Raw genomic sequence first — 21,122 nt, 5'->3', positions numbered from 1 at the left:
AAGTCTGAAAGTTTCGGCCGCCGCTTAAGAGCGCTCAATACGAAAAAGTCGCGACAAGATACGAGCGAATCGTAATGGCTACGAAAAACTCGCGTTTTTTCGCGAGAATCGTATTGGTAACGAAAAAGTCGCGACAATTTCCGAAAAGTCGTAAAGGCGCCGAAAAAAAACGCAAAAAATACGAAAAAGACGCAAAATGTTCGTTTTACAATTGGAATTTTTCCAATTCGGATTCGAATTCGTGTCTTAGTAAATCAGCCCCTAAGAGGACAATGCTGCTGGAGGCCCAACAGATTTCTTAGGCAACATAGGTAGGGAGGCCTGATGTAGGAAAAATAGTCATAATATAGTTATTTTACTTAATTTTAGGGTTTAAGCTAGAATTTAATGGAACAATTTTGCATTTCCTTTAAACTGGTCCAGCAATTGTTATAGGGGCCTACGCACATCCATTGTGAGAGGACTGTTTCAATGACCCAATGTGGTGCTCGGCTGGCAGGATTTTTAAACCTGCCCCAAAGATACTGTATATGGTTTATCCCTGGCCAAATATTGGTTATACAGGGCCCATAAAGCCCCAAATAGTTGGCTACTCGGCCTGGAGTGGCTAAATCCGCAGCTAACCTTGTCCCATGTATTGTTCCTTTAGAGCAGTGCTGTCCAACTTCTGTTGTACCGAGGGCCGGAATTTTTCCGACCTACGTGGTGGAGGGCCGATAATGGAAGCCAATTTTGACCACTCCCCTTTTTGAAACCGCACCCACTTGAAACCACACCCATGTTATCACATGACCATACCCATATTAATGGTTGTAGTACAGCAAAAACCTGCCATACTCTGCCTGCCCTACCCTGCCTGTGTGTGCCATACTCTGCCTTCCCTACCCTGCCTGTGTGTGCCATACTCTGCCTTCCCTACCCTGCCTGTGTGTGCCATACTCTGCCTTCCCTACCCTGCCTGTGTGTGCCATACTCTGCCTTCCCTACCCTGCCTGTGTGCCATACTCTGCCTTCCCTACCCTGCCTGTGTCTGCCATACTTTCACTGTGTGTGCCATTCTTGGCTGGTTTGTGCCATACTTGGCCTGTGTGTGCCATACTCTGCCTGCCCTACCCTGCCTGTGTGTGCCATACTCTGCCTTCCCTACCCTGCCTGCGTGTGCCATACTTTCACTGTGTTTGCCATTCTTGGCTGGTTTGTGCCATACTTGGCCTGTGTGTGCCATACTCTGCCTGTGTGTGCCATACTCTGCCTTCCCTACCCTGCCTGTGTGTGCCATACTCTGCTTGCCCTATGATGCCTGTGTGTATGGCACACACAGGCAGCCTACAGTGACACAATGCTGGCACTGCTCCTACAGTCTGCACAATAACTATATATTAAAAAACTTTTTAATTGAAGTACCACCTCAGTATATGTTCTTTTTGTAGTGTGCAGGGATTATTTGTGGGTTTCTACTGCTCCTGAGGTGTGAACAGGGGAACAATGGGGGTGATTACAGCCTGAGCCTGAGGTGTGAACACTGCAGGGGGTGAACAATGCAGAGATTAAAAGGTGTGAACAACACAGGGAATTACATATTTAAACAATACAGGGGGATTACAGCCTGAATCTAAGATGAGAACCATGCAGGGGGTCAGTTAATCACAGTATTGATACCATTTAAACCTTACACAAAGGTAAGCCATCAAAGCAGCCAGACAGGTGGGGGGCCACACAGAGGGGGGTCGCGGGCCGCCAGTTGGACAGCACTGCTTTAGAGTGTTAATTGTAAGAAAAGCAAGGATTACAAATCAGCTGGAACAAGTGGTTCATGGGGAATGAGTGTTTTCATGTAAAACTTACAGGAAAAGATACCGTACATATTGCATATAACTATTTATTCATTTTTATAGAGGGAGTTTTACAAAAACTGTCTGGTCCTCTCCCTAATGGAGCTTACAAGTTAACTTATCTATCACATTTGTACAACGCAAGTAAACTAAAAACAATTTAACCAGGTGACAATTAAACTATGTTTTAAAAACTATGCCCAGTATAGCCAAATAAGCATAAATTTATATTTTCAACTGCTCTTTAATAATTAACTTCCTGACTAACAGTGTATACCTATCTATTAAGTTATTTCTGCACAGTAAAATTAACTGGTGGTAATTTATATTTTGAGTATGGCTTCAAGTGCTATAAATTAGACATATAAACTAATAACTAATAATAACAAATAGAATCCTAATCCTGTCCTGAAATCAGTTTTTTGAAAAAAGCAATCGGAGCCCAGAGAAAAGGTTTGGAGTGAAAAGATGTATATATTACAAATTGAAATAAAAATATAAGCGCAAGAGGAAAACGATGGAGGTGACCCCCTGCAATTAATGTTACAATGATATACAACAACTAATGAAACACCCACCTCAGTAACTAATGGCTAAATTACATTAACTCCCAGAACATATTAACTAATGGCTCAACCACTTCCAACAGCATGATGACTCATATTAGGTTGACTGTCAATTACCAGTATGTGCCAGCTATAGATGAGTTCTGCCAATCAGCACTTTGACACAAGAATTATAAGCCTGCCAAAATTGCAGGTGCATCAGTCATAAAACTGCAGCTAAATCTGTCAAGAGAAACCACCTTGGAAATCACAAGCACGTATGCCAAATGCTGCAAGTTCTGTATCAGGGATATATCAACCTATATGAAAAGTATAAGTTCAGACTGAGTACATAACCAAGAGATAATTTATACTGCAAATCATAATACAAAACCTATTAAAGAATCTTACCATATATATTTCAGTATATATTATACCTTATACCTTGAGCCGCCATTTTGTGATGGTGAGCTCCCTCACAGGAAAAAAATACAGCTCTAACTGTAACAGGTAGAAGTGCAGGACTAAAAGACAGAGCTCTGTCCATGAACTGACTGATGAAACCCATATATTTTTTTTGCAAACTCTGATCCCTAATGCTGACCCTATACTGGAGTAAAAACCACCACAGAATCTCTCCACACCCTCCTACTTCCATCCAAGCGAGGAGGATTGGCGGCTCCCAATACCTTTCTGTACTACATTGCAGCTCAATCAGTACAGACGTGGAGATGGGCAGCCCCTTCAAGAACCCACACTGCTACAGTACTAGAGGCCCAAGCCATCAGATTTCTAGAACTTAAAAACCTTACATTTAGGGGAACTAAATACACTCTAAAAGCATCCCACCCAATGAAGGCTAGAGTGCAGGCATAGCAGCTGGCACAAAATCTCTTTCCCACAACCCAAACGGTTTGCTCTAAATTCACCCTTTTCTGGTCTAACCCCAAACTCCCATAACTTAATAAAGTAACTGAACACCAGCTCTTGGCCTTTTTTTTTTTCCCAACATAAAATATGTTTCAGATATTATAGAGAATGGGAATTCCCAGACCTCAAGGGTACTGCTCATTAGATATTATAATCTAAAGTTTATTACATATACTACAAATAGCCAGATATTATGAGTGCCATTTAGTAAACTAAATTAAGGAATCTTATGTTGTACACTAGAGTAAAACTTACCTGTGAGAATGATGTTAGGGATGTTACCATGACTAGAATAATTGAGCTGCTGAGAATCTTGCAAGCTGCTGTGACTACTTGTAAGTCCCATCATGGCTGCCTGAGAGTAGTTGAGCGTTGAGCAGGGGCTGTAAAGGCTGTTGGAGCTAATTGCATTTTCTATCATGTTAAACTGTTCAAGCTGTGGAAAAAGACAACAAATTAGCATTCATGATTTTTAACATATTTTTGAAACTTGTACAAATAGCATTTATTGATCATTGGTTTTAAATACTGAGACACACTAGCAACATTCTTCCCATCTTATTATCATCATTATGTTTGTGGTACAGTTCAGGGCCAGAGCTTATTGTGTCATATTTGATAATATCAAAGGTTTGCCCTCCTTTCCTGTAGGTTAGATTTCAATGTCCTATCAAGTGTTGACTGTGTTTTTAGGACTGTAACTAAAATAAAAGTGAGTTTAGGAGGAACTCATTATAGAAGATATGGTCTCAATCCTAAAGCTCTTATGACAGGTTATAATGAAAAAGCATGTTTGCTGGCATGTTCAAAAATAACTCAGGGGGCAATTAATGGCAAATATGGCTGTTTTGGTGCCAATTTTTTAGTGAGGAAAAACACGTCAGGAAAAACAGTCAAGAAGGCACCATGTGCCATTTTTCCTTAGTTTTATATAATTCCCTTCTTCTGGAACACTATAAAATTAATATATATTTTTTTAAAAAAAAATAACCAAAGCACATGGCTGTGCACTGAGCTAGAACAAGTGAGAGGGCTGCAAGCACTGTAAAGAATGTATAAATTGGTCCTAGCCTGTGCCCTAAGTTACTTTATTTATTTATATATACATATACTTTATTTTTCAGTAGTTTTAACAGTTTAACAAATCAAACTGAATCTCATAATGAACCCAAACGCTAATTTTCATATGCAAATTAGCAAACACCAGTTGCCCAGTGATGTAAAGGTATGTAATATCAAGGGTTCAAGTCTACTATCTCAATGTGTATGCACAGGTTTCCAAAAAAATACAGCATAAACATCTGACTAAAAAGAACATAGTGTGTGGTAGGTAACTAAGATACTAAGATCCAATGGAGAATGAACCTATGCGAATGATGAACATTCAGTGAAGCAATATGTAAGGGCTATGTAAATAAAGGATTACATGTATTAAGAGTAACAAACTCAACAAACACCCAGCTGGGGCTCAAGTTGCTCTATATGTTGCATGAAGCAAAGAAAGGTATGTAAATATAACAACGTTTTATCTACAACCTTTTGGATAATACAATGACCTTCATCAACACACCCAACCTGCTCAAACACTGTAAGAACAGATTTGTAGTTTCTAGAGGCAACCAGAGGGGACAATACATTACTTTTCACTTGCCTTAGATTACCCAGTGGTCTCATAAGAAACTGATCAGAGTATCCTGTGTATAGAACAAATTCATACAAGCAGATTAAGTATATATGGAGACACAGTTCCTTGTACTCCCTTTTGTTAAAGGCCATGTCAACCCCAAAAATATTTTTTTTGCCTAATAAAAGAAAACATAATTCTAAGCAACATTCCAATATAAAATTTATTAAAAAATATTAGTGCTTTAGAAGTTATTTGTAAATGTAATTGCTAAAGAAAGCAGCATTTGCTTAACTCCTGGTTGTTACTTTTTAAACAATGTTGCCACTGTGCCAGGCTCCTGCAGCAAGGCAGGTCTGTAAAATCTGCCTTGTGTTATATTGTTTCAAATGCCAGAGCCACCAGGGCAGAGAATAGAAAGGACTGGCAAACAAGACTTCAGGGGCGGCCAGACTTTTTCCATTCACGATCGACCGTTGACCGGGAATGCGGAAGTGCAGTGTGAATGCGTACGTACACATTCGCGTGGCACTTGCGCATCCCCGGCTTGATTGCGGTCCACCAGGAATCCACGGGGGATCAACTGGTGGACCACGATCGACGTATTGGCCACCCCTGCACTACTTCTAATAGCAGATATATATATATATATATATATACAAATAACTAAAAGACCATTACAAATATGTAATGAATGTATATTGCAAAGTTGCTTAGAATTATGTTTTCTTTCATTAGGAAAAAAATATTTTTGGGGTTGACGTGTCCTTTAAGAATGTCAATTGTTTTTTTTTTTATTTGCTCTTCCCCCTAGGTTCTACTGGCACTTTATACAAGGAAAGGTGTGTTGGAGAAAGCTGTCTTAGGGTGAATATTTGTATAACATGTGTATTTGGTGTCTGAGTATTCAAAAGTCCAGTGGCATTCTGAAGTGCAATAGTTTTCTGAAACTTTATATAAACTAACATTTTAAGTATAAACCCATTCTGAATTCTTTAGAATTTGTACTTACTTAAAATACATGGGGTCAAAGAGCCGGTCACAAAATTTCTGTTGAGTTATCTTTTGGGCTTTACAGAAGCTACATATTTTTGTTATAAATAATTATGTGCCAATTTATTTAGAAGTTTCCTGGTTTTATATTTAGAACCTCTCTGTTTCTACACAAAGCATGTGGGTGATAATGGTTATGCTATACAGATATAGGATCTGTTATCTGGAATGTTCCAAATTATGAAAGGCCATCTCCTATATTCTCCATTATAAGTAAATAATTCAATTTTTTTTTAATTATTTCCTTTTCTTCTGTAATAAATAAAACAGTACATTCATCCCAGCTTCAGTATAATAAATCCTTATTGAAAGTAAAACAATCCTAGTGGGTTTAATAAATGTTTAAATTATTTTTTAGTACTTACGGTATGGCGGTACAAAAAGAACACTTATCTGGGAAAACCCCATGTTCTGAGCATTCAGGATAACAGGTCTCATATCTTGTATTTGACAAAAGTTCACTATGAGTTAATAAGTTATGTTATGATGTTTTGAATTCAGTAGTATGTCTACTTTATAAAATATTGGTTAGAATTTACCCTGTTTTATAAACTTATTAACTTTTTTAGGTTAGGTAAAAAAAAGTCAGGAATCTCCATAAAGTTAAACATATGTGGTATTGGCATACTTTGGGATATGGGGCTTTTCTAACCCAGTTACCTCTCCATGCATAAAAATATATTTACATTATTAAAATCATTCTACATGTGAATGTTATGTAGAGCCATATCTTTTTATATAAGAATTACACAATAATTTAGGGCATATATAGAAGTTAATACAACCCTCTGGAAAACTGCATAGCAAAAAAGGCTAGCATACATGTCTACATGGGTGCAAGAGGTTGTTTACTTACCCCCTAGTCCGAAAAAGTAGCACACCAAAATAATAATTATTACTGATGGTGAATATCTCAGTGGGTCCAACATAATGCTAAATTAATATCTTGGAGAACCACTTCTATCATATAAAGGGTCAACTACAGGTACGCTGTACAAATGTCCTAGTATATCAAGATGACATTTTATAACCTTTAATTTTAAAGTTGTGGGTTTTATTATTTCTTGTACAGATATGGCATCTATATTCTGAAAAAGTTGGGTTGTGAGTCTTTTTTCAGGTAAAATGTCTTTCCATAATTTGGAATTAAGGCAAATAAAAAACATTTAAACACTAAAATACTAAATGGTTGTGTTATCATCTAAACTTTAAGCTAGTTTAGTTAACATTACATGTGGGGGTAATTTATGTCCTAGAAAAGCCACAATGGGGTTCTGTAATTACGCAGTAATGACAGGGCTGGCCTCTGGCTGGATTGCAGAGTGCAGCCAGAGCCCAGGCAGATGTGTTCTCTGAAAAAAATTATTGTCAAGTTACCGTCATGTATTAAACAAAGGTAAAAAAATTCCACTAATTTATACGTTTGTCACCTGGTGAGATAGGGCATTTGTTTGCCGTGCAGTCATCTGCTGGTCATAATAGGAATCTCCAAATACACTCCCTAGGATTGAATGCTAGAAACAAAAGAAAAGTTTAGAATGATTGTATCAGATAAACCGAAAGTCCAATGTGACAATTGTGAAAAATGGTTTACTCTGAACAATAGCTATTAAAAAGAAATACTTTTACTATCATAGCAGAAATGTTAAACAATTGGCCCTTTTAAAAGATCCACAGTTATTTACTTCAATGGCTCTAATCTGAGTTTAATCAACCACTATGTTTTCAAATAATGGTGTACAACAATGCTGTCCAACTCCTTAGACCAAGAGGGCAATTTCTTGTCACATTTGCATGTTAGAGGGCTTCTACAGCCAGACTTAAAATTTACTTCTGCTTTTTTAAACCACACACCACAATACCCTCTCAACATATTTATTCTGGGTCTAGACCAACATTTGCCCTATTTTAACTTCAATGGCTGCCTCACTGGCTAAAAAGGAGCCTAATTATTTAAATTGCAGTAATGCTTCTATTTTCGATTGTTGGTTTTACTGGTGCTTTAACAAAACAGCCTTTTAAGACAGGATACTCTCCATTTTAAAGTAAAATATAATTCAATAAATTGATCTGTTGAAAAGGTCTGTTTAACATGCTGAAAAAGTAACAGCCCAACAAAAAATGACATAATACACAACCAGGGTTAGGGTAAGTACATATGTGGTAGACCTCTGGCTTTTACAGTATATTTATGATTTATTTAGCCAAGAATATCTTGGGGGTAAGAGACTTAACAACAAAAAACTTGGGGGTAAGACACTGTAATGAACAACTTTTGGGTCTGTTTTTGAAATTAAATATACTACAATTTGTAGACTAGTAGTATTGTGCAGACAGGTATTTAACAGTTTTTAATTCTTACAAATACATGTTTTCCTTATATACATGGCTAAGGAAATGAACTTATTGTTCATCATAAACATCATAAAATGTAGACAATATGTTTTGTTGGCAGAGCCAGAAATATCAGACATGAAAATTACAATGTATTATTTCCTTGTATTTTAGGTACCCTTTGTATACATGAGCATGTAGGAGATAAAGTGCTACATATATGACTTACGTTAATATAGTACGTTTCTAAAGAATAAAAAAAAAACCAAAATGATGGTAAACTTATTTGTGATAAAAATATGTTTCAATGTTTTACATTTAGAGGGGTGTTTATAAAATATAGGTTGCGAAGGCAAATTTTGAATTTTGGCTCTGTAATATCCTTAAAATAATATATATTTGGTTCTCGGAATGAATATCACTGGCGTTTTCATGCATATAAAATAATTATTTCTGATTTAATTCATTGTGAGCAATATACCTCTTTAAAGAAGTGAAATTACAAATCAGGTGGTTTTGGAAGAAAAAAAAACTACTACATAGTTTTCCTGGTAAAAGGTTGTCATTGGATTTTTTTTCTTTATATTTAATATTAAAATTTCACATGGGGCTAGCCATATTCTTCATTTCCCAGGGTGCCACAGCCATGTGACCTGTGCTCTGATAAACTTCAGCCACTCCTTACTGCAAGTTAGATTGATCCCACCCCCCAGCAGCTGATCAGCAGAACAATGGGAAGGTAGCAAGATAGCAGCTCCCTGACACCTGTATTGCTAAGAGTGCTAAATATCAGGATTGCACTATTTTTTTTTACTCAAAAATGTTAAATGTTAGTGAATTATTTGCTATGTAAAAGTGTAATTTAGAAATAAAAAGCACACCCCTTTAAACTTAAAGTAGCCAATGCCAGTGCACCTCGGTTCCCAACAAAACTAATCCTCATTTGGTTTACACTAAAGGTGGCCATACACGCACCGATATTATCGTACGAAACCTCGTTTCGTACGATAATCGGTGCGTGTAGGGTATGTCAGCGAGCCGACCAATGTTGCAAGAAGCTGCTGAAATCGGTCGGCTCGTCGAACGGCCAGGTTAGAAAATTTTGATTGGGCGCCATAGAAGGCACCTGACCAAAATTCTCCCTTCAGAGCTGAATCGGCAGAAGGAGGTAGAAATCCTATTGTTTCTACCTCCTTACCTGCCGATTCAGCCCTGAATGGTGTGTGGCGGATCTGACGATGTTTCGTGCGACCGATGGTCGTACGAAACATCGTCAGATCGCCACGTGTATGGCCAGCTTAATGGGTAGGGCTGCTGTCCATGTATTATGTGCTAAACACCTGGTACCCAGTGTTAGTAAATGAGTCCCAGTAAAACTAGTAATTTACATACATTATACTTAACCCTTTTTAATTTAAAGTTGATTTCCCCGTTAAGGTCACATGTTTTAATACGATTCTCCATTAGTGAATATCTTAATTAAAAAATCCCAATCATACGTGATTACTGATACGTTGTACTTAAAATACTCACTTTTCAAACCTTCTAAGGGAGATTCTTATGCACAGGTGTCTAACACAGTCACTGTGTAATGGGGAGCCCTGGGTTGTCATCAAAATATCTAGCACCCTAAAAAGAACTTACCCAGAATTGCATAAATGAATACATTTTGAGAAAATGTGTACTGTACTTTGTAAAGCTTTATAGGCTTAAAAACCATTACTGAAATCTAAGTCATTGCTTCCTTTGAAGGTCAAGGTCACACTGGAGGAGTCATGCGGAAGACTAAACAATGGTTGTCATTTACCATAAAAAGCAATAACTCTGTTCCTTCCGCAATAAAACTATAATTGTATTTATATTACAGTTCAATAGCAATACAACATTATAAGCACAGGATGAATATACAACAGAACACGATAAACAACAAATTCACATTTAAGTGGGGAAAAAGCATATACTCTTTTGTTCTTTTCTGTGAATAACCATATTTGTTGCTTTATAGATATGAGATATTATAACTCTATAAGATCAGTTAACATAAGTAAAATACTCTGGATCCATACTACAAATTACCTGCAATCCAAACACTGTATAAAATGAGAATACATTATGGGGAAGAATTACTCAAAGATATCCCTAAGCAAGTAACAGTTACACAGTGAGCAATATTATATTAAATACCTTCAAATATCAACTGTACTTACTATACTTTAAAACAGATATTTAAACCCTTTTATTGCTGGCCATGAGTAAAGTCAAGTGTTGCCTATCTTCTCTACAGGTCAAAGGAAAATTTATGGTGCTTCCACTCTGGTAGACATAGATCATATGACCTATGATAGTGAAGAGTTAACATGCTAAGCTCTAAAGCTCTCAGGGAGAAGTCTAAAAAAAAAACTGTACCAGAGTTCCTCTTTATTTATGAGATAGTCTTGTGTGTGCTGTAACCATGCAAATTCTTACAGACTTTTTTGTAAGTGTTTATTAACAGGATTTGCTTGGAAGATTAGCTGCTTTCTTTAATTTTTTTCTCCCTTTTACCCTCTCAGCTATTTATAATAAGGCTTTTTGGAAAGACACAGGTTAGCATCTTTAGCACAAAGAAAACAAAAAGATATGAAAAGGTACATGAAAAAGTCAATTGAGCAAATGTCAACATTTACAGCTGATTCCTAAAGCTTATATACACCTGTGCTAAAAATGTTCAAACTCAATTTCGTACAACTTCTGTCTTATCATATTACCATACATTGCCTGCGTTAAGTCAAATACTGATACTGAAATCCTTTCCTATAGAAAAAAAATTTAATACAATATCAACTTAAAGGTTGATTTATTACAGTGTTATTTCCTGCTGGTCAAAAATGTTATGGTTTAAAATGTTATGTAATGCCTTGTAGAAGCCCGAATGAGAGCACACCCGTGGTTGTATTTAAGAAGCTACCTTAACTTCACTTTTTAACTTGGCCAAAACAAAATTGTGGACCTTCTTGTTCCTCTTTAGAAACAATATCCAAAATCTGTTTGTGCAGACCTTCAATTTTACACAAATATAAAAGTCTTGGGACCAGATAATTTATTTCATATTCAAAAGAATCACCCCCAGATAGCTCCATATTTTTGGTTTAAACTACATCATGTTAGGGTGCATGGTATATTGGCAGGCGATAAAGTGGAGGGGCCACAGCCACTTTTCATTTCTACGTACTATTGCAATTTCACAAAATGCACCAGTAACACACCCACATTCATGTAGCAACTGCAGAACTCAATGGCGTATGTTTTTTAAAAAAAAGTTTTAGCTGTGTGTTTCTGTTACAAAAATTAATTACAAATTTAATGCTGCAGAAATTTAGCTCTCTAAAAAAACAAAATAAAAAACATGTACCTTAAGATCCAAGTTGGTTAATGGTTTTAAACAGTCTCACACTTGCATATGATTACTATATATTACTATATGTGTCTAATAATTTCTGATATATATCTGAACTTCCAAAAATAAATGTATTTTGTTTTAATACACAGAAATACCTGATTCCACAGACTGAAAAGAAACCACAATACACTCATGAACTACCTCCCAATCCCCATCCCCTTTAGGCTCACAGCATAATAAATTGGCCCTCCCCTTGTTCTATTGTTAAGTGAAGTCCCCCCATTCATTACTTCATAATGGAACAAGAAGAGATAGACTATTGTAGTATCCTTTTAAACTGTGGAAACAGGTATATCTGTGTTAAAAAGGTGGGGGGGGGGGGGGCACCACCATTAAAAAAGGATGGGTGTATTATTAAAAAAAAATAAACATTTTTTAGTGTTGATGCTATGGAAATGTGCTCTAAAATCCCAATTTTTTTTTTTTTAAAAACTTGCGGTGTCTAAGTTTTACTGTAAATAATTTATTGAAAGCACAGTTATGTAAAACTTTCATCTTCTCACATTCTTAGATCTTGTCTCAATACGATACAAACCATGCACAACAACTTGCAAAACACTTTGAAGACAACTGAAGAGCATTTCTGAAGGACTGCTTATAAACCAACAACGTATTACACTGACTACACAGTCATCTTTTACGAGACTCACAAAGCTAATTATGATACTATGCAACATGATGGGACATCAGAGATCATGAAGCACACAACAGATACAGTGAAAGACCATGGGGCAAACATGAGAAGACTGGAAGCCTATAACAAAACCAAGGCACAGATTCCCTTACTTGAGGGGAGTTGCCTGGAGAGAAGCCTTGATTGGAGACAGGAGAAGTGGGAGACTGGATGGCTGGGGATCCAGCATTACTGCGGTACTGCTGGAGAGAAGCCTACAGAACAATACAGAATTAAACACCACCATATGATGATAAAAATATATATTTAGGAAACTACTGTGAATGTAAAAATATTTACAGGAACCTCTCCTTATGGAAATAAGAAACTTTCTAAATATAATCAGTTAAAAATTCTGTATCCCTTCTCAAATAATCAAGTCAGTATGCAGTATGCCACACTTAGCCTATGTCTCTCATGCAGGACTCGGAATTAGACTGACAGCACTAATACATCATTGGTGTGTGCTCCCTTTGCCTAGACACGGTATGAGTGATAACTGTCTATTCGTTAGCTGTCAATCTATATCTGACACCGACACCTGCATAAAGAGACCCAGATTGCTGAGAGGGGTTCACAATTTTCATTCATTATATTTAGAAAGTTTCTCACTTTAAAAAGATAAAGTTACATTAATTTTCATTTTCGCAGTACTTTCCTATTAAGATATACATGTAACTAAATCATCATCTGGATAGTGTCATCAATATACTGATTTTGCTGAATATCCATAACAAAACATATATGAATAAAGCATACCTTCACATGGGTAGCATACAAAATATTAAAAAAAACAAAAGCATTGAATACATAGGAGAGGTCTTCGATAGATCAAAATTCTCTGGCTAGAATCCACAACCTCATAAGTACAGGTGATACTGAAATAAATCAATAGCTTCCAAAAACAATAATGAGACTTGCTAAAGTTGATCCTGTATCTAAACACATACAAAATCACATTTAAAGGAAGCACACCACTGCAAGGATTTTTGATCACAGGCCCCACCCTTCCCTCTCTTTACCCATATCATCCAGACTCCCAAAAAGTGCCAAAGTTCCACCTAACTTGTGTGCCAACTGCTCAGCTACGCAGTGAAGACAAAATGTGTGAGACTCAGATAAAATGTGCCAAACATGGCAGATGCTTATCCTGCTGCATAACTCTGCATTTTGTGTACAGGTGGCAACAGGGGTACATTTTAGGAGTCTGCATGACACAACTTGAGTGGCCTGTAGTTAAGAAGCCTTCAAAGGGGTTTTGTTATGTTTTAACACGTTAATAGTAGATTTTAAATTACCTGTTAATCTTATTTGTATGTTTCCTAGGAGAGTGCTATTAGAACTGCTACTGCAAAACATGCACCCAATCTGTAGTGTATGCTTAAAGGGGACATGTAAAAAAAAAAAAAATAAGAATGTTCCAGTATATCAGTATATCTCTTTTTAATATAGAAGGGATGTGCCTTAAAAAATTATGTTTCAGACTGATTTATTGGAAACATTTCCCTCAAAATTCTACTAGCCCCTTCCACCTGTTCCACTTCCTGCTGGCTGAATTCTTAGCACACTTTACTGTAGGCAAGGAACCAATAAGCAGCTAGGCAGACCTGATAGAAAACCAAATCCTGTCATTGCTTGTGTGACTGGAGGGCTGTGATTGGTTATCCACCTCTAACTGTGCTTCTGGCAGGAACTGTTAGAACATGACCACCCCACATTTAAAACACATACAGGGACCAGAGGGATGTATAGGTAGCACCAATAAAGGGGCCATTTTGAGGCCCATGTTTAGCCCAGAGTGAAACCAGCGCCATATATTATTAATTTCCTTTAAAATTATTTTTAACAAACAAGTTTTATATTTCCTTATGGTTCTTGGAATAAAAAAATATTTATTAGTGTACTTCCGCAACTCAACAACATTTTCCTAACACAATCAACTCAACTATGCTAACTGACACAAGCCTAAATCAGCCAGTTGGAAAGGTAAAACCTTACTCACAGTATGATTATGTTGGTTGCAGCTAAAATAAATCTGTACTAATAAATCTGTAACAATACAACAATGTTGTACTAAAGCCATACAATGTAAAATGAGACCTTTCTCGGTTTCAACATGCATTTCGAGGACCTAAACTGATTAAGACACCTGCTTAATTGGGAGCATACACTTGTTCCACTCCAAACAAACCCATTGTGCCACCCCAACATCCAAGTTCAGTTTCACAACAATGTTCTCTCTAAGCTGTGCACTTGTGCTCACGCATATACATGTAGTCCAGTGCACAAAACAAATGTTGGTGCATGCTAAAATTGTGTATGAAAACAAAAACAGTTTAGGACTCATTTTGGCATCCGCTTATCTGTTGCATACACTGATTTAAAGGTTCTCATACAGTCAAAATATATAAGGTACATTGACCCACCGCTATACTGCCTGGCTATTATAATAATATATCAAGTGTTCTGTCAGCAAAGCTTTGAAGAACAGCTGCACATCTAAACACCAGGCTCAAAATACAGGCTCTGCCTGTATAGAAAGGCAGGATGAGAATCAGCAGATTCATTGGCTTGGTGCACACACAGGAGCCACAGGATCAGCCGATTCTAGGCCTGCATTAATACACAGGCCAGGCTTCAGCCCTGTACGGCAGTAGTCTAAGAAAACAATAAATAAAAAAAAACCCATAATTTAATTATAGAAAAATGCAACACGAGCATGACAGTCTATAGAATTATTTTTTTTTTTAAACAAAACTGATTTAAAAAAACTGGTTTGTGCATGAAAAAATTCATTAAAAAAAAAAAAAAAGAGATAACATTTACTACTGGCAAATACACATTTTATTTTCATTACAGGATTTTTCATTATCTGCATATTATTCTTAATAACACATATTTGATCTCATTAAAGGAATATGTTCTATCATATCCGCAAAGGAAAGCATAATACAAAAGGAGCCTGCACATCAGAGTTCAAGACGTGCAGATGAATGGGACTTTTATTTATTTATTTATGAGAACATTTAAAGTCAGCAAATAAACTTAAACATGTGCCATCATCCAAAAAAAATCTGCAGTTCCTACTTATTTATTAATACAAGTTAGCAACAAAGCAACAAATTAGAAAGTTGAACATGGTTGTATATTGCCCAGTCCATCAACACCTGTAAATAAATATACATATATACACTATGGAGAAATGCACAACTAAAGAACATTTTCTCTAAAGATATCTACAAAAATTTATGAACAGTTTGATCTACTTTGATATTTTCAACCTTCTCACACATTTCTGCTTACCTTCACAGAATTCTTATCTACCCTGTCAAAGTTTTCTCTTATAAACACCAATTAAACAGTAAATTATATTTGAACGTCTCACATTATAAAAAGAAAAGAAAAAAAAATCCACACATTTCCCTATCCATTCTTCAGCACAGTACAGTCCTGATAATTTAGTCAGCCACAATCTCTTTAGTGGAAGTCTAAGGATGCCTGTATTTTTCCCCCCAAAATGAATCAGAGAAGAATGCACCCAACAGTGAAGATGTCCTGGGTACCACAATTTCCTTCATAGTTACTGTAGGAGTCTCTTTTAATTGACCTACTCCCCCCCACCACTACAGGCAAAGTGGTGTGCTGTTAAAGCCCTACTGCTATTTCAAATGCTAATTACAGCTCAATGTACAGATGTCAACAATAAAATCAGGATTTCGGAAGAGCCTCAATAATTAGTAGAGATCTGCAAGATATAACAGGGTTTTGGCAAATTCCCTAATGATGCAGACCAATAAACTCCAAAACACTGAAGTGTTCCTGAAATGTAGCCACTGGTATTCAAACCAGTTTGCAAACAGTCTTGATTTCTTATGGTTTTGTAATAATCATAGCTTTCTAGCATTTATCCTGCAACCTGGCACCCTAGTAGTTGTTTGAATAACATGCGGACAGCCATGTTATTTCTTGCACATGTGCATAATGAGCAAGACTCCCCACTCACACATTATGTGCACGAGTGACTTAGGAGTGGTGGATATGACTCACCTACCTACGTCACACACATGCACATAATGAGTGAGTTGTTGCACTCACTCCTTATACACAAGTGCCACAACATGGCTGCCCGAACCAGGAGTTCCCTCCCAGTGTGGGCAGCCTGTATCCCCCAACCGGCACTATTAGCACACATCTCTGGCGAGGGAAGCAATTTTAGGGTGATAGGTGCCCTTTAAAGAGGTAGCACACACCTTGTTGAACTAGAGTTCAATATATAAGTATAGCTTCATTTGGAGTTATAAGGATACAACCATAATTTCCATTTTTTTTTTTTTATTATTTGCACTTAATTTTTGAAGGAGTAGTATACCTTTTGTGCAAATTCTGATAATAGGGTTTGTTTTGAACATACTTTTTTTTACCAATTGTTTTAATCATGATTTATCTATCTATGGTTTTTGTTATTTCTTCAGCTTAATAAGGGAAACCTGGTGAGGTAGATTATTAGATTCCCATAGACAATTCCCCTTGCATTATCTGCCCCACAAGGACAAATAGCTTTAGTTTTCTTGCTTAGCTCAAGGAATAAAAACAGGGTTTTTTTTTTGGTATTTTTAAAATAGGAAAAATGTCAACTGATGTTGAAAAGGGGGTATACTGCCCCATTAGGGTGAAGACACACAGAGCCACTTAAAAGCAGCTACTTGTCAGGGCTACTAAATGCTAGAAAATACCCTGCCATAGACAATACCAAGAATTGCCTCTGCTACTATACAAGTAGGCGTATACACAACACAATTAGTAAATGATCAGCATTGTCTATTTTAGTAGCCGTGATAAGTAGCTGCTACAAGTAGCTCCGTGTGTCTTTACACCCTTAAAGGAGAAGGAAAGGTTAAGTCACTTGGGGGTGCCAAAATGTTAGGCAACCCCAAGTGACTTAAATCGCTTTAATCGCTTAATCACCCAGGCTGGTGCTATTCTCTCTTAACAGGGGCACCAGCCCGGGGTACAAGTTAAGCGATTTAAGTCACTTGGGGGTGCCTAATATTTTGGCACCCCCTAGTGACTTAGGCTTTCCTTCTCCTTTAATGTTTCTGTCTGTCTACTGACAATCTCCTTGAAATACTAAAAACAGTACTTATTAGGGATGCACTGAATCAGTCGTTTTTGACTTTGGCCAAATAGCAAATTCTCCAAAAAGATTTCCCAAAATAATAAATTGTATATTATCCCTAATTTGCATATTTAAATTTGCAATTACAAAATGTAGATTCAAAGATTCAGCAGAAATGAATCCTAATCCCTAATTCACACACTCCTCTCAAGCTCATAAAAGAAAACACTTTATTTTGAAGACAATATCCATTTTAGGTGTATAACCTTGTATGAGATGTTTGTGCTTTTGTTGTATGAAGCCTTGGACTAAATGATATGTATATCATTAGCTGTCAATTGACTAATTTTTTTACTTCGACTGAGGAAAACAGCCATGTGATGAGTGGAAAAAAATTGCTTCCCATTGCAAACCACAATGTACAACAAATAACACTTTATATCTTCTCTAGAAAGAACCAGAATACATTCATTAGCCAAAGACTTACCATGAAAACAGCATGCATTAAGGTACACTTACCGAATTAATATCTATAGCCAGAGATGATGGTGTCTGATTTCCTGGAGGTGACTGAGGAACTGTGGTTGATATAGTTACTGTAAGGGGAGGGAGCTGTGCCCCCCTTTGTAAACCAGAGCCCTGCATTAACGTGGAATTTTGAGACAAGCCACTTGGCACTTGTGTCTGTTGCTGTGAACTTGGCTGTGTAAAAAATGTGTAAGGGGGTAGCTGCTGGTCCAGAGACAAGGCATCCATTGCCACTGCCTGCAAACAAAACATTTGTGTTGTTTTTAATGTAAGTAGATAATTAGGGGTTTTATTTAAATATTTTTGGTAGTACCTAATTACTTCACAATAAAAAACAAGCAATATATAAGACTGTTAGATTGACACTTCCAGCAATAAGTTAATATTCAGACACTGATATCACATTGCACGTTTATGGAAGGGGTTTTAGCTTAAGACAAGTCTGTCCAGCTTGTCCATCAACACCAGCAATTGCTTAATAATTCCTCTCTAAGGCCATGCCCACAAGACCATCGCTTCCTACTGCCCCAAAATCAGTGCGCACTGTGCATAACATGCCAATGCTGTGGGTGCATTTTGCAATAGTAGTATGCATTTTCGCACCAAAATACAAACCAATGTACAGTATTTTTAGTTAAGAAGGAAGCTGAATGGTGTTTTTTGCATGTTTCATGACCTTAACCCAGGGGCTACACTCTATAATATACTAAAATAAATATACATAGTAGAAATAAACATACATTTTTTTCAACAAGAAAGATTTAGCTTTATTGTAGCAACACACACATCACTGTATTACTAAAATATCAACATATTTACACAGCACTTTACAGATGTCAGTATTTATCTTGTGAAGAGACTTTCCACCGGGGGGTATTTAATTTAAGCAACACATAAAGCTTAAAATGCTACAAAAATCACTGAGCCGGTGAGCACTTTTGCCTTCTCCAGGTATCCTCTGCGCTGGCCTGGATGGGTAAATGCACAGCTCAAAACCGCTGCGCATGTGCCCTGGAAAACTGGCACCTCCACCCAGTTTTGATCTTTGATCTTAAAATTAACTTTTAGTACTATGTCGACAGTGGAATTCTAAGAAAATTTGTTATTATACTTCATATTTTTTCTTTTAAATTCAACAGTACATAAACACACGCACACACACACATATTATATATACACATATACAGAAGTTGAGAATGAAGAAGCCGCTCACACAGGTCTTACGTGCAAAATAAAAGTTCTTTTTTTATTTTTGAATGGTGAACTGACGTTTCGGCTGAACACCTCAGCCTTTCTCACCCAGGCAATTTTTGTGACTTACACGCGAGTGCCAGTGGTCCCTTATTTTGATTATATTACATATATATATATATATATATATATATATATATATATATACACATATATAATATATATATAAAAAAATATATACAGTGGAGGAAATAATTATTTGACCCCTCACTGATTTTGTAAGTTTGTCCAATGACAAAGAAATGAAAAGTCTCAGAACAGTATCATTTCAATGGTAGGTTTATTTTAACAGTGGCAGATAGCACATCAAAAGCAAAATCGAAAAAATAACTTTAAATAAAAGATAGCAACTGATTTGCATTTCATTGAGTGAAATAAGTTTTTGAACCCCTACCAACCATTAAGAGTTCTGGCTCCCACAGAAAGGTTAGACACTTCTACTCAATTAGTCAACCTCATTAAGGACACCTGTCTTAACTAGTCACCTGTATAAAAGACACCTGTCCACAGAATCAATCAATCAAGCAGACTCCAAACTCTCCAACATGGGAAAGACCAAAGAGCTGTCCAAGGATGTCAGAGACAAAATTGTAGACCTGCACAAGGCTGGAATGGGCTACAAAACCATTACCAAGAAGCTGGGAGAGAAGGTGACAACTGTTGGTGCGATTGTTCGAAAATGGAAGGAGCACAAAATGACCATCAATCGACCTCGCTCTGGGGCTCCACGCAAGATCTCACCTAGTGGGGTGTCAATGATTCTGAGAAAGGTGAAAAAGCATCCTAGAACTACACGGGAGGAGTTAGTTAATGACCTCAAATTAGCAGGGACCACAGTCACCAAGAAAACCATTGGAAACACAATTCACCGCAATGGATTAAAATCCTGCAGGGCTCGCAAGGTCCCCCTGCTCAAGAAGGCACATGTGCAGGCCCGTCGGAAGTTTGCCAATGAACACCTGAATGATTCTGTGAGTGACTGGGAGAAGGTGCTGTGGTCTGATGAGACCAAAATATAGCTCTTTGGCATTAACTCAACTCGCTGTGTTTGGAGGAAGAAAAATGCTGCCTATGACCCCCAAAACACCGTCCACACCGTCAAGCATGGGGGTGGAAACATTTTGCTTTGGGGGTGTTTTTCTGCTAAGGGCACAGGACAACTTATTCGCATTAATGGGAAAATGGACGGAGCCATGTATCGTGAAATCCTGAACGACAACCTCCTTCCCTCTGCCAGGAAACTGAAAATGGGTCGTGGATGGGTGGTCCAGCACGACAATGACCCAAAACATACAGCAAAGGCAACAAAGGAGTGGCTCAAGAAGAAGCACATTAAGGTCATGGAGTGGCCTAGTCAGTCTCCGGACCTTAATCCAATAGAAAACCTATGGAGGGAGCTCAAGCTCAGAGTTGCACAGAGACAGCCTCGAAACCTTAGGGATTTAGAGATGATCTGCAAAGAGGAGTGGACCAACATTCCTCCTAAAATGTGCGCAAACTTGGTCATCAATTACAAGAAACGTTTGACCTCTATGCTTGCAAACAAGGGTTTTTCCCACTAAGTATTAAGTCTTTTTTTGTTAGAGGGTTCAAAAACTTATTTCACTCAATGAAATGCAAATCAGTTGCTATCTTTTATTTAAAGTTATTTTTTCGATTTTCCTTTTGATGTGCTATCTGCCACTGTTAAAATAAACCTACCATTGAAATGATACTGTTCTGAGACTTTTCATTTCTTTGTCATTGGACAAACTTACAAAATCAGTGAGGGGTCAAATAATTATTTCCTCCACTGTA

The 21,122-nt window shown here is 37.1% G+C and overlaps 1 protein-coding gene across 3 annotated transcripts in view; it reads right to left on the bottom strand.

The window, feature by feature from the left end:
* Nucleotides 1-21,122, bottom strand: part of crtc1 (CREB regulated transcription coactivator 1) — a 76,378-nt gene that overhangs the window by 4,395 nt on the left and 50,861 nt on the right. For 2 of the 3 annotated variants that reach the window (XM_018097223.2, XM_002940206.5), the window contains 4 exons: nt 18,066-18,311; nt 12,544-12,645; nt 7,415-7,498; nt 3,563-3,743 (listed from right to left, as the gene is read on the bottom strand). In XM_018097223.2, the coding sequence (XP_017952712.1) occupies nt 3,563-3,743; nt 7,415-7,498; nt 12,544-12,645; nt 18,066-18,311 (613 nt within the window). The remainder of the gene's footprint in view (nt 1-3,562; nt 3,744-7,414; nt 7,499-12,543; nt 12,646-18,065; nt 18,312-21,122) is intronic. The other variant, XM_004915477.4, reaches the window with a different exon arrangement.

Source organism: Xenopus tropicalis, chromosome 1 (assembly GCF_000004195.4).
Source record: "Xenopus tropicalis strain Nigerian chromosome 1, UCB_Xtro_10.0, whole genome shotgun sequence".
NCBI lineage: Eukaryota > Metazoa > Chordata > Amphibia > Anura > Pipidae > Xenopus > Xenopus tropicalis.
Note: the sequence above shows the minus strand (reverse complement) of the source record. Positions and strands in the feature narration are given on the sequence as shown.